General features: G+C 40.6%; 1 protein-coding gene across 3 annotated transcripts in view; it reads right to left on the bottom strand.

The window, feature by feature from the left end:
* The window catches only part of eif4ba (eukaryotic translation initiation factor 4Ba), an 81,411-nt gene that overhangs the window by 31,743 nt on the left and 22,871 nt on the right, over positions 1 to 26,797 (bottom strand). For all 3 annotated transcript variants that reach the window (XM_063037685.1, XM_063037684.1, XM_063037687.1), the window contains exons 3-7: positions 13,308 to 13,513; positions 11,882 to 11,998; positions 9,015 to 9,069; positions 3,599 to 3,733; positions 849 to 947 (exon numbers count right to left, since the gene is read on the bottom strand). In XM_063037685.1, the coding sequence (XP_062893755.1) occupies positions 849 to 947; positions 3,599 to 3,733; positions 9,015 to 9,069; positions 11,882 to 11,998; positions 13,308 to 13,513 (612 nt within the window). The remainder of the gene's footprint in view (positions 1 to 848; positions 948 to 3,598; positions 3,734 to 9,014; positions 9,070 to 11,881; positions 11,999 to 13,307; positions 13,514 to 26,797) is intronic.

Consider the following 26,797-nt stretch of genomic DNA (forward strand, 5'->3'; position numbering starts at 1 on the left):
AGGTTTCCAGCATCAAAGGAATACAAAAATGCAAGTCCCTAAAGCTAATCAAGATTGGCCATTTTTATACACTGAAGTCAAAAAAGGCTTTAGAAAAAAATAGGCCTTGGATTCAACAAACAAGAGGGAGAAAAGAGATCCTGTAGCAATTGTGAAAAATATCCTGTAGCCAATGATTAGAATCACATTAAATTACTGAAATAAATTTGGGCATTGCTAACACATTATAAAATGAGTTTAAATCCATTTGATGTATTGTCTTTAAAAGCAGTAAAATTACAACATATAGCAAACTACAGCTAAGGATCCAATGTCCAACAGCCTTCAACCTTAATGAGTTACTGAATGGCTAAACAGCCTCAAGCACTTGTATGGTTTACGGTCTCTATTTTGCAATACCCCACTTAAGCCATCTGACATAAAACCAAACAAATCTGTTTTAAATGGGTGATAGCTTTACTAATAATTTACCAAGCAATGTACATCTAGAAGTTCTTACTTAATTGCAAATAGTTGGGTTTGGGGATGTTCTTAATATATTAATACAAAATTAGACTTCTATTCCTGGTGATATCAATATGTGCATGATGCATTCCAATTTTATTTCCATATTCCAAATAGCTTTCTTTATGTGACAGTTGACGTAGTATCATTCTTACAGGTTCAATTAATGAATATTGCTGATCATCCCGTTTTAATTTGACCATTCTTTTGAAACAGAACCAAGCTAATTGTTTTCCCAATACAGACTCATTGCAACAAACTAAATGGCTCACGATATAGAGGCAGACAGATGCTTCACTGTTCACTATGAAGGTATATATAGCTTTAACCATAGGTCAGCTTACCTCTATCATAACCACGGTCCCGGAAACCATCATCCCTGTACCTATCTCCATCCCGCCGAGAACCATCCCGATCACGGATGTCATAACGGTCCCTAATTCCTAGAAAAGCAGAATCCGCAAATCTTAAAACATTACAAGAAGAAGACATACATGAAAAGAATAGTTACCAGTGAAATTAGAAAATAATCAATGGGAACAAATGATTTGATATGAAAGATTAAGTGATGCATCCTGTTATAACAGGCTTCTAAACTGGATGACACAAAACGTTAAGAGCAAGCTGTAAGCATTATATCATGCACACTGTTGGTGAACAGAAATTAGTGTATATTATGCATGTTCTGTATGCATTTGTAATTGGAGGTCTACAAAATCCAAAGACCTGTTTCTATTTACTGTTCAGTTCACATCTTTTTGTCACAAAATGCAGAACTCATTAGAAGTTTGGTTTACTGAATATTGCTAACACACAACTAACGCTCTTCATACTTTTCCCTCTCCTCTTCCATTTCTCTCAGACCCTCCTTTTCTCCTATCAGTGTCCAGCTCCAATGCTGCCGAGAGTGAGCAAGATCAGAGGTTCAATTGATTTAAGCGGCCGAGGTCCAGATCCCAAAGTGTATCGAATTGGCTGAACCTGATGTTTGGATGACAATTTAGGTGCCGGACCAGATTGAAATGGTCAGGGTGTCGGGACTGGAGGTGTAAGTCGAGCCTGTTCAGCTTGCTGGTCCACTCTGCGCTGAACCAAGGTATGTGAATGGACTCTGTGGACTTCAGTTCAGAATACTATTTGCATGCATTTATTGTTTGCATGATTGATTTTTTTCCCCCTCTATGCATTGGGTGTATGGTAGTCTTTTTCCATGTTTACTTTTGGGTTTCTTAGTTTTGTGGCTGCCTGTTAGAAGACGAATCTAAAGGTTGTAGAATGCATGAAAAAATGTACTTTTGAACTTTTCTTTGAACATGTATGACTTGATGTCAATCCTATGTAAGAAGGGAAATACAGCCTAGTGGCTAATAGCTATTGGCCGAGATGTGGGGCAGATTGGATTACTAAACATTTAGGAAACAAGAGAAAAGGAAATGTATTTTACAGGAAAAGATGCACTTTATTAGGGCTTGGATAAAGAATAAAACAGGCAGGGCAATAATAACTGGAGCTGGACACTGACACAAAGGCTTGGAATATTTTGTATTACTCATTATTTATTGCCAAAAACTTTGACAAACTTCTATAGATGCACATGAAGAGTAACCTAACTGGTTGCATCAAGGCCTGGTATGGAAACACCAATGCTAAGGAATGAAAAAGACAACTGAAAGTGGCGGATACAGCTCAGTCCATCACAGGCAAAGCCCTCCCCACCAGTGCAGGAAAGCAGTATCCAAAAACCCTCACCATGCAGGCCATGCCTTGTTTTCACTACTACCATTGGGTAGGAGGTATAGAAGCCTTAAGCCCCACACCACCACATTCATGAACACTTATTATCCGACAACCATCAGACTCCTGAACTGCCATGGATAACTTCAATCACCACTACACTGAACTGATTCTATGATCTACAGACTCACTTTCAAGGGCCCTTTACAACTCATGTTCTCAGTATTATTTTTATTTGCACAGTTTGTCTCCTTTTGCACCTTGGCTGTTTGTCGGTGTTCTTCTGTTTATGTATAGTTCCGTAAAATTTTATTGGATTTCTTTTTCCCCTGCAAGTGCCTGCAAGAATATGAATCTCAAGGTAGTATATGGCAACATATACATACTTTGGTAATAAATATACTTTGAACTGAGGAGCAAATGTCAACCATCTATGGGATTTTTGGATTTTTCTCATGGGTTTAAAGCAGCAAGGCTTTAATACATAGTGATGAATAAAAAGTGGTGAACCATTGTTAAATGTTAACACTCTTGTCTCTGAGAAGATTTTGGGTTCAAATCTTTGGCCAGTTAGCAGAGAAATTTAAGTGACACTTCAGTGGAGTACTGAGGCAAACCTCTACTGTTGACAGTGCCATCTTTTGAATGAAACCTTGAACCACAGTCCTGACTGTGACATTATTTCAAAGGGCAGGGCAATGTGTCACTTAACTATCACAAAATACAACCACATGGTCATTATCACATTACTATTTATGCAAATTTGCTGTGTGCAAACTGGCATTTTAAGTTTTAACATTCATGACAACAAAAAAAAATCAAGGTCATAAAAAGTATACAGTTATGCAAGTACAATATAGCTAAAGCTATTCACACACAAAGGGACTACACAACCACTAGGTTTAGTTCATTAAAAATATGGCTGTTGTGAAGCATGTACGTTCCCTACATCTTCCAAACAAAAACCTCTGTTGATAACCTTCTTACATATACATATTTTTCTTGGGGAAATGTTTATATGAACTAATCAAAGATTTCAACATTGTGACAGCTGGTTTCACAATTAAATGCTCTCAGAGTGCTGCATTGCTTTCTACTATGCAGTAGCTCTAAATTTGCTGAGAGTCAATATTGTACTGGCATAGGATTGTTAACTTCCAATGAATTGTGCACAATGAGCCTGTGCTTAGTATGAATCTCACACTAGACAACCCCGTCCCAATTAGGGATAGAAGGGGGGAGGGACTATTCTGCATTTGGATGGACTAGATTTAAACCCAGCACAACAGATGAAAGCTCAGCACATTGACAAGTTGCATTAGCCCGTGAAAGCATTGAAATGTTTATCTGATCAACTCACTGTCGCCAAATGAATCTTCCATCCTTCTTGATGGATAGTCATCATTGATATTAGTTGCTGGCCGAGCCCTCCAGTCAGACTCCATCTCTGCATCACGGGCTCTGTCCCGATCTCCTCCTCTACCTGATTCCCTTTCTGTGTTGCATGCAGAGATAGGAAACAAAGTTTTATCATTAGAGTTACTGGTGGGCTTTATCAACATTTTATAATTCAGCTAGCCATGAAGTACAAAAGGGCAGTCTTTAATTCAGGGCCAAGGTCAAAGGAAAAGTAAATCATCCAGACTCGTTAACAATTAGATTGCTCAAAGCTGGGTTCTCACACTCATTACTTCAAAACAATTTTAGTTCAAGGGGCAATGTAATATAAAATGCTCACATTGCGATTTGCTCTGTAAAAATACTGAGGAAATATATAAAATCAAAGTTGATAGTAGTTTTAGACAAACATTTATTGGTGGGGGGGGGGAAAGAGAATTAATGTAAATTTACTTCAAAAATCTCAACAATACATGGTATTGCATGAAGAATAAATCAAAGCCAGCAAAAAGAAAAGAAAAAAATACCTCCACCTGAAGACTGATTAAATCCTGCTTTTAATTCGAACTACCAATTAGAAGATTGAACTCCTGTAGGTACTTGCAACCTTTTATACAAGTCATGACATATTCTCCTTTCACTGACTCTTGAGAATTTGGATGAAACAGGTTTTAATTTTGAAAAGAAAAAATTTTAAATGTTAAGAAATCTAAACTTATATGTTTATAGAACAAGGTCTCAGCAATCAAGCAATATTTCGGTGCAACCTCCTGATTTTGTAATCTTTTTTCCATCAAATATGTGTTTTTCCTGTCATTATTTAGTCTTTGTCAACACAGTCAGACACAATAAACAGCTAATTATTCCTATTTATTTAGTCTTATATAGATTTAGAGCTTTCAAATCATTGTGTCTACACCATAGGTACACATTATGCTGTTAAATGTTGAATATTCACTTTTGTTCATGTTTTATACTATTTCACATGTACTGCTTTAAAAACTCTTACATCATGCAACTTCTATCACTAGCATTAAATATACAAAATAACAATTTTGGACTTAAAAAAAACTTTTAATTTTAAAGAGACAATTACTTTAATAAATCAACTGTTTTGGAGGAACAGGTTGTAAGCATCTATATACTACTAAAACTCTCACGATCTGTTTGTCGGAGCAGTGCTGCCAGGATAATCAAGGACGTGACCCACCCAGCCAACACACTTTTTGTCCCTCTTCCCTCTGGGAGAAGGCTCAGGAGCTTGAAGACTCGTACAGCCAGATTTGGGAACAGCTTCTTTAAACTGTGATAAGACTGCTGAATGGATCCTGACCCGGATCTGGGCCGTACCCTCCAAATAGCTGGACCTGCCTCTCGGTTTTTTTGCACTACTTTCCATTTTCTATTTATGATTTATAATTTAAATTTTAAATATTTACTATCGATTTGTACTCCAGGGAGCTGGAAGCGCAGAATCAAATATCGCTGTGATGATTGTACGTTCTAGTATCAATTGTTTGGCAACAATCAAGTATAAAGTCTGTTTGTGACCTCCAATTAGTGCAAACGGTGCATTAAAACGGCACTATTTTTGGCTAAATCGACTTAAAACCCGCTAACGTACAGAATGCAGGCAAAGTTCAGGGTTATATATTAATATAAAATTGCTCACTCGCCAAAATCAACAGCCCCACTTTCACCCGACAGCCGATGTCAGCCATGATGGAAACCGCGACTCGACGCATGCGCACGACCAGCCTCAGAAGCGACTCACGATGCTCACAGCAGCAACACCAACCAGGGCAAAAGGGCAGGGCAGCTCTGTTTCGAGTGGTCACTTTCTGTTAATCACCATCAGCATGTGCAGGATTGGGACAGATCCAACTGAGACTCATCAATAAGAGATAACTAAATCTTATTGTAATGACGTACTTCCAGACACCCATAAAACCCTTTGCTGCAGTCAAAGGACAGCGGTGACTATATCACGTCCATTTAGGAGAGCATCAACCACATCATTAAGAATAATCAGCATCCTGGAGGCGTTGGTGTTACTGCTTCGTATCTTCTATCCAGCATCAGGGTAAAAAAAAAATATGGTCAGCCTAATTATGCCGCATGGAAGAGAAGGGGGACATTATGGTCAAGAGATGACACCAAATGTAGTCGGGAAGCAGCAACGAGATGGAGAGAACAAGAATCGGATGAGGCCAGGGCCGCACGACTCCAGGATCAAAGTGTCAGGACAAAAAAAGATGAGAGAAGAGACGGAGGAGGAGAGGCGTGCACGTCTCCAAAATGATACCAAATGGCATAGAAGAAGGAGACAAAGAGAAAAAGGAGCTGAGAAATGCAAGTCTCCAGGATCAGAGACAAACAACAAACAGCAGAAGAGATGAAAGATGAAAGAACTGCTTGTCTCCAGAATGACAACAAGAGGCAAAAGGATGGCAGATCAACCAGAAATGATTCTATCAAAAGTGTCCTTCATTAAACAAGGAGCTATATTTACCTTGCTACGCGTCGTTCTTCTTTAATAAACTGAGGTTTACTACTTCAGTTTCTAAAGCAAAGTGATACCAATAGCACTCAGGAAAATTTAATGTTCAGTCTGCTCACATCAGACTACACTACCCTTCTCTCAAAGGGTGCCCCAACGGGTCACCCCATTGTCCAGTAGATATTTAAAACAAAGTAAGTTCCATCTGACAGTGGTGACTGAGACCTGACGGTGGTGGGCGTGGCCTAATTACATAAAACAATTCCAAGCTTTTCACCACTCAAGTCAATGCTTCCTTGCTTAACAACTTTATTTAACAATTTGGAACAACAAATAACAATTTGTCATGTACATTTTATCCTTCTGTAAATATTAACAATGGTAAACAGCAAAAACTATAGTATAACTGCAATGTTTAAGCATAAACATCAGAAAACACACCAGGAAGTTAAAAGAAAAATTCCATCCATTTCTGGGCTTGAAAATCTTCGAAAACGTTCAGTCAGCTTTATCAGGAAGTAGACGATTAATATGCTCCTCCTCTATGAAGTCCATGACATCAGCAGACAGGCGGTAGATCTCCCTCGTCCTGCTTGCATGACCCGGTGATGATGGTTCCATCAGTTTGACCAGAATATTTCTAACTGGTACGAAGCACATATCCTTTCCACCTGGTTTTGGATGGAAGCATGTGTTGGGCCCAAGAGGGTGGAAAAACTCCACTTGAACATCTTGATGATGAGCATCCACAGTGACAGTCTTTGCTAACCACCAATTTTGGTCATAAATGACTGCAAGCCAATCTCCACAATTAATGACACCAGCAGATATATCTGTCGTAGCCCCGTCAGGACCACTCTGGGGTGCCTACTCTATTTCCTCCATCAGCATTGCCAAAGGCCCTCTGTTCTTTCCCATTGTGGTAGGGCCATCATTCTCCTCAGCCTGTACCCTGGCATGTGTATTTTCAGTCAACTGAAAAGTTGTTGGGCTGAAAAACTGGCACATCTGTGGCTCACTGCAGAAACATGACAATGATCTGTAATGGATGCTGTTTCCGTAAGGTATGACCTAATGGATTTTCCTCATTGCCGGTACAGGTTTTAGTGGTTGAGAAAGGAGTGCATCATATGTCTGCACGTCACCTTCAGCAATATGATAGAGCTGAGTACTGCAAAGCCTTCTCCCAACCATCTCATGGAAGATTTTACTTCCCTGTAGCATCTGCTCTGTTTTCTTCTTGGTGATTCTTGTGTTTTTTTAATTTCCAGTTTGCTCACGTTGCCAACACTTTTTCAGTTTGTTCCTATCTTTTATTATCTCGAAGTTTATTTTTCAAAGCTTTCATCTCTCTCAAGTATCTTGCTCGTTTTTCTTTCTTTCCCTTTCCCCTCCTATAGGACTGCCTACTGCGAGCTGGCTCCTGTATAGTCTGATCCAATGGACAATCTGGGGGAGTTTCTGGGCGTTCTGGGCCCTTTCTCTTACGCTCTCTTGACTCTTGCTGTCTACGTTTCCACGCCTTTCTCTTACTCCTCTTTTCCCTTTCAATCAACTCACTGATAGTTTTTATCTTTCCATCCTCTACTCTCTTCTTCCATCTTTGCTTTTCCTTTCTCAGGTATTCCTCCTTTAACTCTGGCTCACTATATATTTTCTCTCTCCGCTTTTTTTGGTATTCCCTGTTTCTTCTCCTTCGCTCCTCCACTGATAGCTGCTGCCTAGCCATAACTTCCTAAAATACATAAAAGGAAGGTCAGAATTTAATGGAATTACTATGAAATTGTGCAGAATTACTATGAATTTAATTATGTTTAATTTGGTGAAATTTTATAAAATGATTATGAAATGGTGCAACTAAATTCATTTATGGTTTTAGTCATTGGGGATACATATGGTAAGGAAATATTGTAGGCCTGTGTGTGGAAGAAATAAAGGGGAAATTATGTATATTATAAATAAAGAGGTTAATGAAACATTACAAGCCATATTACTATTTATTGTGATCATAAATTATACTCAAGCCTCCACTGAGGATGATTTGTCAACACCGTCAAACTATGTGTCACCACGGTTTTGACGTCTGACAGTGCTGACAAAACACACTTTATTTTACATGACATGTATGAGTTGTATACAGGAGCCATCTTGTTTCCCCTCTGTTGCTAGCTGCCTCTGGCCTCTACTGAAAATGCATACATTTATGTCATAATTTAACATAATTCTTTCTACACAAAAGAGACAGTGTTGACACGTCATGGTTGTGACAGTAGCAACATCAATAAATATGTAAAAATTATTGAAAAAATAGCAAACTTACAGGAGCTTGTTTGACCTTGTTGCATTTAGCAGATGTGGAGGGTGGAAAGGGGGTCCTCAGGAATATAGTTAAACATGTGGTTGCCTGATTTTATTGCTTTTTTATAAATATTTGATGGTGTTGACAAAAACTTGAGACACATTTTGAGCAACCACAAAATAAGAGTAAATATTGTTGAAAATTCACTGCTTTTAGTTTTAAAGAGGTTTTTCACTCTACTCTTTCATCTGGTGTATATGTGTGTGTATATATACACACACACACATATATAACATTTTAAATGATTTTTTCACACTTTTTTAAAATCAAATTGAAATGATAATCTCTTGTCTGAGGACAACTGATTTTGTGGGTACTGGGCTATCATATGATCTATAAAATTAAAAACAAACATATGAAAAAATGTTGTATTTGTGCAAAAGACCCTCAGATGATCAACCCTGATCATTTTAAATAAGAAAATGTTAATCATTTTCAATGGAATTAGCACTTTTCTTAGTGCGACATGTTTTCAAAGCCTCAAGAATCAGTGCTATACAGTACAAAAAAAAATCACACCTTTTTCCTGAGCTTGATCAGCAATATCCACCCTGATTCTTCGGTTCTGCAACATCTAAAACAAGAATGAAAAGTACAACTGAGAGTAACTTCATATAAGAAAAACAGCCAGTGGGAACAGTCCTAACCTTGCCTTAATCTGCACAAAATCTTGTACAATTCAAGAATCACTTTGAACAAAGGCCAAAAACATTGGGAAAACTCAAATTTGAGGGTAAGGGACGTTTTAAAAGATTACACCTCAGAAAGTAAAAGCTAAACCTGGGAGGTGTTAAGCTGTCTACAGACATTACAACCAGGAGAATAATAATTGAGGCACAAAGCATTGCACTGAAGAACATGGCCACTGCATTAAGAGGCAAAGAAGTACTACAAGAACAAGAGACAAAGTTGCAAGAAATTTCCTCTCCCAGGCATAAACCTGAAGAACATAATCAAGTGAAAAGTTTCCGAAAATGAAGAAAATTGCAGATTTTGTGCAGGAATGAGTAAAATGGAAGTTTCAGATGAAGGTAAACGTTAAAATCAATCTCTGGATCGCACACCATGACAGGAGCTGGCAAACTTAGGAGTAGAATAACTAGAAAAGAAAAAAAGGGGGCATTTCTTGTTTCCCACTAAAACAAAACAAGCTCTCTGGTAGAGAATGACATGAGGCAACTGAGGCAAAGATTGGACTGATGGACTATAAAATGCACAACTCAGATTAACTTCATATAAGAAATGCAACCAGTGGAGGAATTCTCATCCTTGCCTTAATCTGTACAAAATCATTAGAACTGGGAGCACTGACAAGAATTAACATCAATGCTTATTTTCTTAAAAAGCAGCATAGGAACTATTGCTCAGCTAGCCTTTAGTGCATGTGGGTAACTTACAGGAAAGTATGCTAAAATATGAATATACAGTGCCTTAAAAAAGTACTCAGCCTCCATTAACTATTATCACATTTTAATGTCTCAATTTCCAAGTCTAAAATATATTGAGGTAGGATTTTTAAGCTAACCTACAAAACATTGGGTATCATGTCAAATCAAAAGAAAAAAAATCCAAAACCTGTCAACAATTTACTGAAAATTAAAAACAAAAATTGGAAAACTGAAAAAGTATTCATCCCCTTTCTAATACTACACTAACTTTCCTGAGGTGCAATATACATATTACCTTACCAACTCACCCAATTTGTTGATGTATTGCAGAAAATTGGAGGATCACCTGCTTTGAGTGAATTCATAAGAATAAATATCTCCTCTCTCTGTAAGACCCAACAGTATGGTAGATTTTCAACAGGCCGAACCAAAAAGAAGACAAAAGACCATTCAAGACAAGTTAGGAAAATGATAATAGAGAAGCACGATTTGGGGAGGGGATAAGAGCATCTCAAAGGCACTGAACATACCTTGGAGCTCAGTGAGATCCGTCATGAGAAAGTGGAAAAAATATGAAACTATAGCCATACTGGCTAGGTCAGGCTGCCCTTCTAAACTTAAGATGCTGGAGAAGAATGGCACTTGTAAGAGAGGCTATTGTGACACCAAAAGTCACTCTGAGTGAGCTGCAGATGTCAGTGGCGATCAAGTTCATTGCTCCATAATATCCGAGGCCTTGCACAATAGTATATTTATGGCAAGGAAGAAAATCTGGCTTAAAAAAAAGCATCTACTTACCCACAAAGACTATGCAAAGTATCATTTAGAAGATAATGTAAAGATGTGGAGGCGCTGTGGTCTGATGAGACAAAAGTAGAGCTTTTTGCCTCAACACTAAGCAGTATGTATGGTGTAAACCTAATACTACACATCAACCAAGTAACATCATGCTATGGGGATGCTTTTCAGCAGCAGGGATGGGAAATCTGGTCAGGATTGATGGGAAGATGAAGGTTGCTAAATTCAGAGAGAGCTTACTAGCCTCTGCCAGAAAGCAGGAAGTTCGTCTTTCAGCAGGACGATGACCCAAAGCAACCATGGAATGGACTCAAATGAAGAAAATTGATGTCCTTGAGTAGCTCTGTCAGTCTTGACCTTAACCCGATCAAGCATCTCTTGGCAAGACATCAAGATTGCTGGCCACTGCTGCTTCCCAACGAACCTGGCACAACTTGAGCAATTTTGCAAGGAGGAATGAGTAAATCTTGCTCCATTACCCTGTGTAAAGCTAATAAAGATTGATTCAAAAGGACTACTGGCTGTAACTGCTGCTAGAGGTAGTTCAACTTGCATTTACCATACTTACACCCCTCATCCAATCTTCTATGTTCCAACAACTATCCCTGTCTTTTGGGCTCTACTGTGGGGAAAAAAAGGTGATACACAAATAAAAATTCTCAGCTAAATTTAACAAAATCCCTGGTTGTTATATTCATTTAAGTAAACAAAGGGTGGGGGCTGAATACTTTTACAAGGCACTACAGATGTGGTTCATCGTGAATTTATTGGCGTTCTGAAGAAATGATGGATCTTCACTTCCAGTAGTGGACATTCTACAAAGATGATGCATTCTGATTTGAGCAAGCAATAAGTCCATAAGGTGGGAAAAAATGGATTTTAGAAAAAAAAACTTTTGAAGTACAGTGAAAATTGGCCAAGAAATCAAAAGGTGATTCTTAATGTTGGTTGATATGGTGTGACACCACAAAACAATAAAATAAAAATAAAGCCACTGTTACTTAGAGAATGAGTAGCTTGGAGTTAGCATTGAAAATAGTTTAATGGTGCTAAAAACCGATACCATACACTTTAGATGTAACATCTCGCATTCCTAATCAGCTTCAATACAAACAATAATGAATGGATTCAGAAACTTGGAATATCCTGGTATTTTAACAGAAACATGAGACATTAAAATTTTGAATACATTTACTGTACCTCTTCACTGAGACTCAAAGCATTCATCAGCGATTCCACATCATCAAACTCAGCATAACCAAATCCCTTCAGTCTGTCCTGGTTGGTGGACTCTCTTGGCAAACGCACAGCACTGATCTTTAAGTACAAAACATCACAGCAAATTATACATCCATCTTACTATACACAACTTCACAAAGCTATATTAAAACCAAATACTTTTCATGAAGTGAATTTATCAAACTATACATCTTCCAACCTTCCTCCTGAAGTGTGCTCTCTCCAGGGATTGGGTCAAAGCTCACCAACTTCCCTCTGGTGTCACATTAAAACTGATCACTGTGCATAAATGTCAAACACCAAAGTGACAGTAAAGAGCATTAATTCTGCCAATATTCTCATGCGTCCAGGTATTTATCACTGACTTGGGCACAAGTAGAGCAGATACTCCTACTGCTATTTACTGCTTTATATAGGAGACCCCACAACACAGCCATTTAGGTAATGGAAATTTACCCTTAGAGAGTTCACAAATTACTACCCAAAAATGTGAAAGACGGAATAAAATTTACTTTCAAACAAAACTTGTGAATAAAGGTAAAAATACAAAGCATAATTTTTTCCCAAACTTACATTCTGCAGATTTCCTCGTGTTTGCGTTTCCTGACCTGGTTTTGTGTTATGGAAAATTATGACACATACTGTTTTCAAAGAACAGAATCACCCCATAATGCAGAGGTTACCTGATATACTGAGTCACCATCACCCTGCACCATCCATTTCATTATGTAATCCTTCCCATTTTCTACCACCTCACACATCTTTTTGTTTTCTCCTATCCTTTTTAATCTTGTTTACTATTAACCTTTACCAGACGCGTGTTATTCTGAAAATGTTCAGTCTTTATTTTACTAGAAATCTTTTTCATCATGAAAAAATATTTAATTCATTGGATACAAAAATCAGATTGGAAAGACGAAATGACAATGATCTATTTGTACTGTTTGCCTCAGAATCAGCAAAGTCCTCTAAATGTTTCCTCCAAAACCAAGGAACTAATTTCAAAAGTGAAATTACTGTGAGGAAAACATTACAATCACTTGAAGGCATGACTATCATAATTCGGCACCATTTTACTCCTTGTAATTGTGCATTTTTGATACATTCAGGATTTTTACATCACTTAACACAGAAATAATTTTATTTCCCTAAAAGTAGCAACATACTTGTACCAAGTTGCTGTAGAATTGTCAACTCTTCATAACTACTCCATACCTCAATCAGATAGCCTACAATCTTCATAAAGGGGTAAAAATCTTAAACTTTCAATAGTAAAAGCCAAGTCTAACACTGACCTCGCACAACAATGAGGCCGGAAAATAGCAACCCCTAACTTATAATAACATTATGGCCTTCAGTAAATTTACCAATGCCCTCATTTACTTACATTCATTCCATGGAAGAACTTGCGGATGGACTCTTCAGATACATCATAAGGCAAGTTGCCCAGAAAAGCTGTGTATGGTGGCTGCTTAGGAATACGGTTCATATCAATATCTGGTGCTCGAGCTGCCCGAGGTGCTGTTGGCAGTAATGCCCTATTAATGGCAGGCTTGTAAACATCATCATCAACACCAGGCCAAGCAGTGGAAACTACCAAAAAGAGCAAAAGGAACGTTAAGCATATAAAAGGTCCCTCCAAAAAACACATTTTTTAAAATACGCTGCATCTGATATTACAATTTTTCAAGATTAAAATGCATGTATAGGAATGGATGCAGTGTGAAAGATAGAAGCAGTGGTGGTCATAACAAGGAACTGCAATGTTTAGTCTGCTTTGACGTTCCCCAGGTTTCTGTAGTGGTTATAAAGATCACCAGCAAATAGCTTTTGTTGCCAGCTTTCCTGACCAGAAATTATATAATAATTAAAAATTTCAAAATATGATTTTTTAAAAAAAGTCACTTCAGTTGGTTGTTTTGGCTATTGTGAAAGGAGATAGCCAATAATTTGCCAATTAATATTTCTTTGTTAATGAATCAAAGTTCTGGACTTCCTATACACATTATTTTTATTTTGATAATTAAATACAAACCAAAGCACATTAAGAATGAAATTTCCTGGTTGCAGCAATCAAATAATTAAAGATGGGTATCTCCCAGTCACATTCCAAAATTAGCTCCGATCACAGAATATTATAACTCTTTCCAAACAGTCTCTCCTTTAAAACTGGAGCTTAGATAGTGAAACAAGATGTTATTGGTTTGTCAATTTCACCATTGTTGGATATCGCCTGATGCTGCTGTTCAATATTCCTGGTTTTCAAACACAAAATTGTAATTCACTGAAGCATTTTATGAAGTAAAAAAATTGTACAAACACTTTGATTTAGGTGGTGAAGTTTAAATAACTAGTTGTTCGTCTAGCTGGGATCGTTAAGTTATTTCCTAAATGGGTATCCAGAAGCAACAATATGGCCTTCAAAACTCCATTACATAGGTTGGCCAATCACGAATGCTATTGTCAAGTGTAATGGAAAGTAATTACCAAACATCAGAAATTCTTTAGTTGCTTGATGAGCAAACTAAATGTGTTAAAGCACTGCCACCATCTTTAAAATAATTTCAAGGGATTATGGACACTTCAACAAATGTTTATTGTCTATCCCTAATTGCTCTCAAGGTGGTGACATGGTGCCTTCTTGAACTGTTGCACTCCAAGTGCTGAAGATTTGCGCACAATCAACCTTCCAGGTCTCATCAGACCCAAACAGCATTTCTAAATTGTAAAGAAATCAGTTGCTGGAAATACAGAAAAGTACTCAGCCCAGGCAGCATTTGTGGAGAAAGGAAAAACAATTAACATTTCAGGTTACTGATCTGTCATGGGAGAAAACTTAAAACATGTTTGATCTTGATGTAGCAGAGCAAGGCAGGCAGTGGAAGAAAAAAAAGTATCCCTTCTATTTCAGAATAACCAATGAGGTTAAATTAACTCAAATCCAGATTACACAGAAATGGAAACTCAATTATACTTTAATCTTAATGAAGTCTGTTAAATTTTTTGTATACTCAAAATAATTTTCTAAATTTGAGTCTCATTCATGTTTAAGTAAACAACTGGAACACCATTCTTCATCCAACATTTAGCAATGCCAAACAAACTGTCCAATATTGGCTCCTTTCAAACTGCAGCTGAAAGATGAATGGGAGTACACAACTTTTAGAAAGAGCTGCTGATAAATTGCTTCAGTTTTTTGACTAATACTTAGAAAGGGAATTACAGTGGCATGTATAAGTTTGGGCACCCCTGATCAAAATTTCTGTTACTGTGAATAGCTAAGCGAGTAAAAGATGAACTGATTTCCAAAAGGCATAAAGTTAAAGATGACACATTTCTTTAATATTTTAAGCAAGAAAACTTTTATTTCCATCTTTTAGTTTCAAAATAACAAAAAAGGAAAAGGGCCCGAAGCAAAAGTTTGGGCACCCTGCATGGTCAGTACTGAGTAACACCCACTTTGGCAAGCATCACAGCTTGTAAATGCTTTTTGTAGCCAGCTAAGAGTCTTTCAATTCTTGTTTAGGGGATTTTCGCCCATTCTTCCTTGCAAAAGGCTTCTAGTTCTGTGAGATTCTGGGCTGTCTTGCAAGCACTGCACTTTTGAGGTCTATCCACAGATTCTCGATGATGTTTAGAAACATAGAAACAAAGAAAATAGGTGCAGGAGTAGGCCATTCGGCCCTTCGAGCCTGCACCGCCATTTATTATGATCATGGCTGATCATCCAACTCAGAACCCCGCCCCAGCCTTCCCTCCATACCCCCTGACCCCTGTAGCCACAAGGGCCATATCTAACTTCCTTTTAAACATAGCTAATGAACTGGCCTCAACAGTTTGCTGTGGCAGAGAATTCCACAGATTCACCACTCTCTGTGTGAAGAAGTTTTTCCTAACCTCGGTCCTAAAAGGCTTCCCCTCTATCCTCAAACTGTGCCCCCTCGTTCTAGACCTCCCCAACATCGGGAACAATCTTCCCGCATCTAGCCTGTCCAATCCCTTTAGGATCTTATACGTTTCAATCAGATCCCCCCTCAATCTTCTAAATTCCAACGAGTACAAGCCCAGTTCATCCAGTCTTTCTTCATATGAAAGACCTGCCATCCCAGGAATCAATCTGGTGAACCTTCTTTGTACTCCCTCTATGGCAAAGATGTCTTTCCTCAGATTAGGGGACCAAAACTGCACACAATACTCCAGGTGTGGTCTCACCAAGGCCTTGTACAACTGCAGTAGTACCTCCCTGCTCCTGTACTCGAATCCTCTCGCTATAAATGCCAGCATACCGTTCGCCTTTTTCACCGCCTGCTGTACCTGCACGCCCACTTTCAATGACTGGTGTATAATGACACCCAGGTCTCGTTGCACCTCCCCTTTTCCTAATCGGCCACCATTCAGATAATAATCTGTTTTCCTATTTTTGCCACCAAAGTGGATAACTTCACATTTATCCACATTAAATTGCATCTGCCATGAGTTTGCCCACTCACCCAACCTATCCAAGTCACCCTGCATCCTCTTAGCATCCTCCTCACTGCTAACACTGCCACCCAGCTTCGTGTCATCCGCAAACTTGGAGATGCTGCATTTAATTCCCTCATCTAAGTCATTAATATATATTGTAAACAACTGGGGTCCCAGCACTGAGCCTTGCGGTACCCCACTAGTCACCGCCTGCCATTCTGAAAAGGTCCCGTTTATTCCCACTCTTTGCTTCCTGTCTGCTAACCAATTCTCCACCCACACCAATACCTTACCCCCAATACCGTGTGCTTTAAGTTTGCACACTAATCTCCTGTGTGGGACCTTGTCAAAAGCCTTTTGAAAATCCAAATATACCACATCCACTGGTTCTCCCCTATCCACTCTACTAGTTACATCCTCAAAAAATTCTATGAGATTCGTCAGACATGATTTTCCTTTCACAAATCCATGCTGACTTTGTCCGATCATTTCACCGCTTTCCAAATGTGCTGTTATCACATCCTTGATAACTGACTCCAGCAGTTTCCCCACCACCGACGTTAGGCTAACCGGCCTATAATTCCCCGGTTTCTCTCTCCCTCCTTTTTTAAAAAGTGGGGTTACATTAGCCACCCTCCAATCCTCAGGAACTAGTCCAGAATCTAACGAGTTTTGAAAAATTATCACTAATGCATCCACTATTTCTTGGGCCACTTCCTTAAGCACTCTGGGATGCAGACCATCTGGCCCCGGGGATTTATCTGCCTTCAATCCCTTCAATTTACCTAACACCACTTCCCTACTAACATGTATTTCGCTCAGTTCCTCCATCTCACTGGACCCTCTGTCCCTTACTATTTCTGGAAGATTATTTATGTCCTCCTTAGTGAAGACAGAACCAAAGTAATTATTCAATTGGTCTGCCATGTCCTTGCTCCCCATAATCAATTCACCTGTTTCTGTTTGCAGGGGACCTACATTTGTCTTTATCAGTCTTTTCCTTTTTACATATCTATAAAAGCTTTTACAGTCCGTTTTTATGTTCTCTGCCAGTTTTCTCTCATAATCTTTTTTCCCCTTCCTAATTAAGCCCTTTGTCCTCCTCTGCTGAACTCTGAATTTCCCCCAGTCCTCAGGTGAGCCACTTTCTCTGGCTAATTTGTATGCTTCTTCTTTGGAATTGATACTATCCCTAATTTCTCTTGTCAGCCACGGGTGCACTACCTTGATTTATTCTTTTGCCAAACTGGGATGAACAATTGTTGTAGTTCATCCATGCAACCTTTAAATGCCTGCCATTGCATATCCACCGTCAATCCTTGAAGTGTCATTTGCCAGTCTATCTTAGCTAATTCACGTCTCATACCTTCAAAGTTACCCCTCTTTAAGTTCAGAACCTTTGTTTCTGAATTAACTACGTCACTCTCCATGTTAATGAAGAATTCCACCATATTATGGTCACTCTTACCCAAGGGGCCTCTCACAACAAGATCGCTAATTAACCCTTCCTCATTGCTCAAAACCCAGTCCAGAATAGCCTGCTCTCTAGTCGGTTCCTCGACATGTTGGTTCAAAAAACCATCCCGCATACATTCCAAGAAATCCTCTTCCTCAGCACCTTTACCAATTTGGTTCACCCAGTCTACATGTAGATTGAAGTCACCCATTATAACTGCTGTTCCTTTATTGCACACATTTCTAATTTCCTGTTTAATACCATCTCCGACCTCACTACTACTGTTAGGTGGCCTGTACACAACTCCCACCAGCGTCTTCTGCCCCTTAGTGTTACGCAGCTCTACCCATATCGATTCCACATCTTCCCGGCTTATGTCCTTCCTTTCTATTGCGTTAATCTCTTTTTTAACCAGCAACGCCACCCCACCTCCCCTTCCTTCATGTCTATCCCTCCTGAATATTGAATATCCCTGAACGTTGAGCTCCCATCCCTGGTCACCCTGGAGCCATGTCTCTGTGATCCCAACTATATCATAATCATTAATAACAATCTGCACTTTCAATTCATCCACCTTATTACGAATGCTCCTTGCATTGACACATAAAGCCTTCAGGCGCTCTTTTACAACTCTCTTAGCCCTTTTTAATGCTTGCCCTGGATTTGTCGGCCTGCCACTTTTACTTTTCCCCTTTGTACTTTTTGCTTCTACGCTCACTTTACACCCCTCTGTCTCTCTGCACTGGTTCCCATCCCTCTGTTGTGAACTAACCTCCTCACACCTAGCCGCTTTAATTTGATTCCCACCCCCCAACCATTCTAGTTTAAAGTCACCTCAGTAGCCCCCGCTAATCTCCCTGCCAGGATATTGGTCCCCCTAGGATTTAAGTGTAACCCGTCCTTTTTGTACAGGTCACACCTGCGCCAAAAGAGGTCCCAATGATCCAAAAACTTGAATCCCTGCCCCCTGCTCCAATCCCTCAGCCACGCATTTATCCTCCACCTCATCGCATTCCTACTCTCACTGTCGCGTGGCACAGGCAGTAATCCCGAGATTACTACCTTTGCGGTCCTTTTTCTCAACTCCCTTCCTAGCTCCCTATATTCTTCTTTCAGGACCTCATCCCTTTTCCTACCTATGTCATTGGTACCTATATGTACCAGGACCTCTGGCTCTTCACCCTCCCACTTCAGGATATCTTGGACACGATCAGAAATATCCCGGACCCTGGCACTAGGGAGGCAAACTACCATCCGAGTCTCTGGACTGCGTCCACAGAATCGCCTATCTGACCCCCTTACTATCGAGTCCCCTATCACAACTGCCCTCCTCTTCCTTGCCCTACCCTTCTGAGCTACAGGGCCAGACTCTGTGCTGGAGGCAGGGCCACTGTCGCTTCCCCCGGGTAAGCTGTCCCCCCCAACAGTACTCAAACAGGAGTACCTGTTGTTAAGGGGCACAGCCGCCGGGGTACTCCCCATCACCTGCCTTTTCCCCTTCCCCCTCCTAACCGTGACCCACTTGTCTGCCTCCTGTGGCCCCGGCGTGACCACCTGCCTTCCACTCCTCTCTATCACCTCCTCGCTCTCCCTGACCAGACGAAGGTCATCGAGCTGCAGCTCCAGTTCCGTAACGCGGTCCCTTAGGAGCTGCATCTCGATGCACTTGGCGCAGATGTAGACGTCCGGGAGGCTTGGAGACTCCAGGGCCTCCCACATCCGACACCGAGAACAACAAACTGCCCTCACAGTCATAATGCCCCTCTCCTCAAATAGCAACAGAAAATGAATGTCAAACCTTCCTCGCCTCGCCCGTTTCTGCCTAAGCCCGGTGAGCCGAAGCCCTTAAGTCTTCACTCTGCTCCCGGCTCACTCCGCTGCCCGCAAACTACGCTGCCCGCTCTCTGAGGCTCTGTTCCTTTTAAATCTGCCGCGCTGCACTGCCCGACGTCACACGCCTGCGCAGTCCCGCCTCTCAGAAAGCCGTTGGAGAAAAAAAAAATAACGAAAATTTCAAAAATCTCTTTCTCGGCACTCCCACTCAGACTCTCAGACTCCTTCTTCTCCGCCTCCTTAGGTCAAGGGACTGTGAGGGCCATGGCAAAACCTTCAGCTTGCGCCTCTTGAGGTAGTCCATTGTGGATTTTGAGGTGTACTTGGGATCATTATCCTGTTGTAGAAGCCATCCTCTTTTCATCTTCAGCTTTTTTACAGACGGTGTGATGCTTGTTTCCAGAATTTGCTGGTATTTAATTGAATTCATCCTTCCCTCTACCAGTAAATGTTCCTCGTGCCACTGGCTACAACACAAGCCCAAAGCATGATCGATCCACCCCCATGCTTAACAGTTGGAGAGGGGTTCTTTTCATGAAATTCTGCACCCTTTTTTCTCCAAACATATCTTTGCTCATTGCAGCCAAAAAGTTCTATTCAAAAGGTTCAAAGGAACATCTATTGATATTAAGGGAGAGGAGGTGTTGGGAGTTGTTAAAATACATTAGGACAGATAAGTCCCTGGGGCCTGATGGAATATTCCCCAGGCTGCTCCACTAGGCGAGAGAAGAGATTGCTGAGCCTCTGGCTCGGATCCTTATGTCCTTGTTGTCCACGGGAATGGTACCGGAGGATTGGAGGGAGGCGAATATTGTCCCTTTGTTCAAAAAAAGGTAGTAGGGATAGTGCTAGTAATTATAGACCAGTGAGCCTTACGTCTGTGGTGGGAAAGCTGTTGGAAAAGTTTCTTAGAGATAGGATCTATGGGCATTTAGAGAATCATGGTCTGATCAGGGACAGTCAGCATGGCTTTGTGAAGGGCAGATCGTGTCTAACAAGCCTGATAAGAGTTCTTTGACGAGGTGACCAGGCATATAGATGAGGGTAGTGCAGTGTATGTGATCTACGTGGATTTTAGTAAGGCATTTGACAAGGTTCCACACGGTAGGCTTATTCAGAAAGTCAGAAGGCATGGGATCCGGCGAAGTTTGGCCAGGTGGATTCAGAATTGGCTTGCCTGCAGGAGGCAGAGGGAGTACATTCAGATTGGAGGGTCGTGACTAGTGGTGCCCCACAAGGATCTGTTCTGGGACCTCTACTTTTCGTGATTTTTATTAACGACCTGGATGTGGGGGTAGAAGGGTGGGTTGACAAGTTTGCAAATGACACAAAGGTTGGTGGTGTAGATAGTGTAGAGGATTGTCAAAGATTGTAGAGAGACATTGATAGGATGCAGAAGTGGGCTGAGAAGTGGCAGATGGAGTTTAACCCGGAGAAGTGTGAGGTGGTACACTTTGGAAGGACAAACTCCAAGGCAGAGTACAAAGTAAATGGCAGGATACTTGGAAGTGAGGAGGAGCAGAGGGATCTGGGGGTACATGTCCACAGATCCCTGAAGGTTGCCTCAGAGGTAGATAGGGTAGTTAAGAAAGCTTATGGGGTGTTAGCTTTCATAAGTCGAGGGATAGAGTTTAAGAGTCGCGAGGTAATGATGCGGCTCTATAAAACTCTGGTTAGGCCACACTTGGAGTACTGTGTCCAGTTCTGGTCGCCTCACTATAGGAAGGATGTGGAAGCATTGGAAAGGTACAGAGGAGATTTACCAGGATGCTGCCTGGTTTAGAGAGTATGCATTATGATCAGAGATTAAGGGAGCAAGGGCTTTACTCTCTGGAGAGGAGGATGAGAGGAGACATGATAGAGATATACAAGATACTAAGAGGAATAGATAGAGTGGACAGCCAGCGGCTCTTCCCTGGGACACCACTGCTCAATACAAGAGGAAATGGCTTTAAGATGAGGGATGGGAAGTTCAAGGGGGATATTAGAGGAAGGTTTTTTACTCAGACAGTGGTTGGTGCGTGGAATGCACTGCCTGAGTCAGTGGTGGAGATACACAGATACACTAGTGAAGTTTAAGAGACTACAAGACAGATATATGGAGGAATTTAAGGTGGGGGGTTATATGGGAGGTAGGGTTTGAGGGTCAGCACAACATTGTGGGCCAAAGGGCCTGTAGTGTGCTGTACTATTCTATGTTCTATGTTCTACCTAAACAAGCCTGATGCATTTTGGAAACAAGTCCTGTGGACTGATGAAGTTAAAATAGAATGGAAAGACTCTTAGCTGGCTACAAAAAGCACTTACAAGCTGTGATACTTGCCAAAGGGGGTGTTACTAAGTACTGCCATGCAGGGTGCCCAAGCTTTTGTTTTGAGCCCTTTTCCTTTTTTTATTTTTGAAACTGTGAAAGATGGAAATAAAAAAAGTTTTCTTGTTTAAAATATTAAAGAAATGTGTCATCTTTAACTTCATGCCTTTTGGAAATCAGTTCATTTTTTTTTCCTCACTTAGCTATTCACAGTAACAGAAATTTTGACTGGGGTGCCCAAACTTTTGTATGCCACTGTACTTAAATGTTCCTTTCAAACTTTTCCTATTAACACACATTTAACCACAAGCAAAATGGATCATGAACAGTGCCTCAGGTTCTACCAAGCACATCTCCAAAACTGCAGTAGATACATTCAGGTCTGTACCATGCTGGAAAACACAAAGCTGCTAAATGCACGAGCTACATCACCTGACCCTCCATACCCGCTTTGCCAAGCAAAAGTGCACATTCTCTGCTCAAGACCAAGAACAGGTTACTATTCAAGGAACATGTAGATAATATACCCATAACTTTTTCACTCAGGAAGAAGTTGCATAAACAAAATAATCAATGCCATTTTAATCCTTTCTGATTAACTCTTTTCTGGGTTGATTTTCACATCTTCCATATGTATTCACAACAAACTTGTTAACTTTATTGTTTTAGATCTGCTGTGCAAGTATTAGCTTACTTTGCTGATACTCAACTTAGCTACATGAAACAATGTCTATGACAAAGTGCTGCACAGACTCCTAAATTGCTTCATAGTGCTCTTAGCACAGCCAATTTTTCTAGCTTGCCTGCATCAAAATTTCAATGAACAATTGGCAATTTGCAACTTTTTATCCCTCCCCACCCCACCCCCACAAATTCATTAAATATTTATAAAAACATGGAGGAACAAAGTGAACAATTCGAACAGTAGCTTATTCCTTTCACCAGACTGATTTCTGGCATGGGGAATTCCTATAGGACAAATTAGTCAGACACTGAACCTATATATACTCTGCAGTTTAGAGGAACAAGAGGCGATTTCATCAAACTACAAAATTCTTTCAGCTATTGACCGGGTAGATGAGGAATGATGTTTCCCCTGGCTGGGGTAGCCATTAATGACAGATAGGACAAAATTTCTTCAACCAAAGGGCAGTGAATCTTTGGAATTCTCTACTTAAGGGGGATATGGAGACACAGCTGCTGAATACAACGAAGGAAGAGCAGCAAATTTTGTACATTACAGACATCAAGGGATCTGGAGCTGATGTAGGAAAGTGCTACCAAGGTAAAATATCTGCAATGAACTTAGTGAATAATGGAGGAGGAACAAGTGGCTGAATAATCTACTTCCTACTTCTACTACTTATATTCCAGGGCAGAGAACACCGTCTAAAGGTAAACAAGCTTTCAGTTCTCAGACTATCAAAACTTTTAAAATGCTACACTTCTGCCATGAATACAAATTGGCTGAGTTCCACTTTTCAGTCTCTGGTGGTATGGGCAGCTATGACAATACAAAATATTAACAGAGATATTAATAGATTAGGTGAGTGGGCAAAAAGTTGGCAAATGAAGTATAATTTGGAAAAATGAAAACAGTCTTACTTTAGTGGTCAAACACTACAAAAAAGCAGGGATTTTGGAGGTCCTGAAAGGTAAAGCTTGCACACAAGTATAGCTGGAAATAGGGAAGACTAATGGAATGCTAGCATTCGTTTCAAGTGGGATGGAGCATAGGGCAGTCTTACGACTGTTGGGGATCATTCTGGCATTATGACATTATGGATAGCATAACTGCATTAACTAAAATAATTCTTCAAGAAATAAAACCTGTACACAATTTAATGGGATATTCTGACTCTGTCCCATTGAAACTACAGAGGTGACAAAAGATGAATGTTCCTACTTTCAGCACACTGTTAAAGGTATATACCTGCCTCTTAATCGACAGTGCAGGACAGATCCGTTTTATCTCTTAACCTTACAGCTTGTTATATGTTCATGATGCCATCCTTCAACACTAACAAAAAAGGAGTACATTTGGAGTGTACGACTTTTGGAAAAAACATCAACATTGGATAATAAAGGCTCTCTGCTAGCTGGGATGTGATATCTTTTTAAATATGTAATTCTATAAATTTACCCAAGATATTCAAAGCATAAAAGTAGGTGACTAAGACAAGACCATAAGAAAAAGCAGCTGAACCAGGCCATTCCGCCCATCGAGTCTGCTCCATCATTTCATCACAGCCGATCCATTTCCCACTCAGCTCCAATTGCCTGCCTTTTCCCCATATCCCTACATGCCCTGACCAATCAAGAATTTATCAACCTCTGCCTTAAATATACCCAGTGACTTGGCCTTTACAGCTGCATGTTGCAAAGAATTCCACAGAAGCACCACTCTCTGGCTAAACAAATTCCTCATCTCCATTCTAGATGGATGTCCCTCTATTCTGAGGCTGCGTCCTCTGGTATTAGACTCTCCCACCACGGGAAACATCCTCTCCACGTCCACTCTATCGAGGCCTTTCACCATTCAATAAGTATCAATGAGGTGACCCCTCATTCTTCAGAATTCCAGCGAATTTAGAGCCATCACACACTCTTCATATGACAAGCCATTCAATCCTGGAATTATTTTTGTGAACTCCCTTTGAACCCTCTCCAGTTTCAGCACATCCTTTCTAAGGGGCCCAAAACTGCTCACAATACTCCAAGTGAGGCCTCACCAGTGCTTTATAAAGTCTGAACATTACATCCTTGCTTTTATAATCTAGTCCTCTTGAAATAAATGCTAACATTGCATTTGCCTTCCTCACCACAGACTCAACCTACAAATTAACCTTCAGGGAATCCTGCACAAGGACTCCCAAGCTCCATTGCGTCTCAGTTTTTTATATTTTCTCTCCATTTAGAAAATAGTCAACCCTTTCATTTGTTCTACCAAAGTGCATAATCATACACTTCCCAACAATGCATTCCGTCTGCCACTTCTTTGCCCATTCTTCTACTCTGTCTTTGCCACAAAGCCATCAATTCTGTCAACTAAATCATTGACATATAACGCAAAAAGAATCAGTCCCAATACCGACCCCTGTGGAACACTACTAGTCACCGGCAGCCAACCAGAAAAGGCTCCCTTTATTCCCACTTTTTACCTCCTGCCAATTAGCTAATGCTCTATTCTGGTCAGGTCACTCGTCTGAGTGTTACTGGTACCATGTAACCCTAACTGTCGCACGGTCGGGTGGTCGGCGACTAAACCGGCTCCCCCACCAGGCTTGCCTGGTGAGGAGTGTGGCCAGACACCCTGCAGGACGACAAACAAGACCCGTTAAAGGGCGGATGAACCCTCTCGTAGGGTCAACGGCCATCTAGCAAACATGTGCCGTGAAGCTCGGAAAGGGCATCCCTTGCATTGAAGCTTGGTCTGGCCATTCACTGCAACAGAACTCCCCCCCAGCCGTCTTGGACTCCACCATGCTGCTGGATCCGGGAGGGGATGTCGAGAGGGTGGGTCTGGACTTGTGCAACCCCCTACTCACCTAAGATCCACTCACGCATATGCTGTTCCTTTCTGAGGAGTGGGATACCACCCCACTAACTGACTGAAAGGAACCATCATCATCCTATGGGATGGATAGTCAGAGAGAGAGCTCTATCCATGCTGGAATCTCTTCTGTAATACTACGGGCTCGTAGCTTGTTAAGCAGACTCATTTGCGGTACCTTAACAAAGGCCTTCTGGAAATCCAAGTACACATCAGCCGATTCTCCTTTGTTTATCCTGCTTTGTTATTTCTTCAAAGAATTCCAACAGATTTGCCAGGCAAGATTTTCCCTCGAGGAAGCCATGATGACTATGGCCTATTTTATCCCGTGTCTCCATGTACCCTGAGACTTCATCCTTCAGATTAGGAGAATGGGCAAAAAAAGTTGCAAATGAAGTACAATGTTGAAAAATGCATGCCCATGCACTTTGGTAGTAGAAATAAATGTGCAGACTATTTTCTAAATGGGGAGAAAATCCAAAAATCTGAGATGCAAAGGCAGTGAGGAAGGTCGCATTCATTTCAAGAAGTCTAGAATATGATGTTGATGCTTTATAAGACCTTGAGTTTTGGGCTCATCTAAGAAAAGATGTGCTGCGCTGGAATTGGAGTGGGTTCAGATGAGGATCACAAGGATAATTCCGGGAATGAAAGAGTTATCACAGGAGGAACTTTTGATGGCTCTGGGTCTGTACCAGCTGGAATTTAGAAGGATTTTGGGGTGGGGGGGGTGGTCTCATTGACACCTTTCAAATGTTGAAAGACCTAAAGTAGATGTGGAAAGGGATGTTTCCCATGGTGGGGGAGTCTAGAACAAGAGTGCACAGACTCAGGATAGAGGGGCATCCATTTAAAACAAAGATGTGGAGAAATTTCTTTAGTCAAAGGCTGGTGAGTTTGTGGAATTTGTTACCACAGGCAGCTGTGGAGACCAGATCGTTGGGTGTATTTAAGGCAGAGATTGGTAGGTTTTTGATTAGACACTTTGGAAATCAAAGGTTACTGGGAGAAGGTTGAGGAGTGGATAAAAGGATCAGCCATGATTGAATGGTGGAGCAGACTCAATGGGCCAATGGTACATTTGGCTGCTATGTCTTATGCTCTTAATAATAGACTGCAACGTCTTCCCAACCACTGAGGTTAGACTAACTGGCCAATAATTTCTTCTCTTCCTTCTTGAAAGGTAGAGTGATATTTGCAATTTTCCAGTTTTCCAGAACCATTCTAGAATCTAGTGATTCTTGAAAGATCATTACTAAC

This window comes from Mobula hypostoma, chromosome X1 (assembly GCF_963921235.1).
Source record: "Mobula hypostoma chromosome X1, sMobHyp1.1, whole genome shotgun sequence".
In the NCBI taxonomy this organism is placed as follows: domain Eukaryota; kingdom Metazoa; phylum Chordata; class Chondrichthyes; order Myliobatiformes; family Myliobatidae; genus Mobula; species Mobula hypostoma.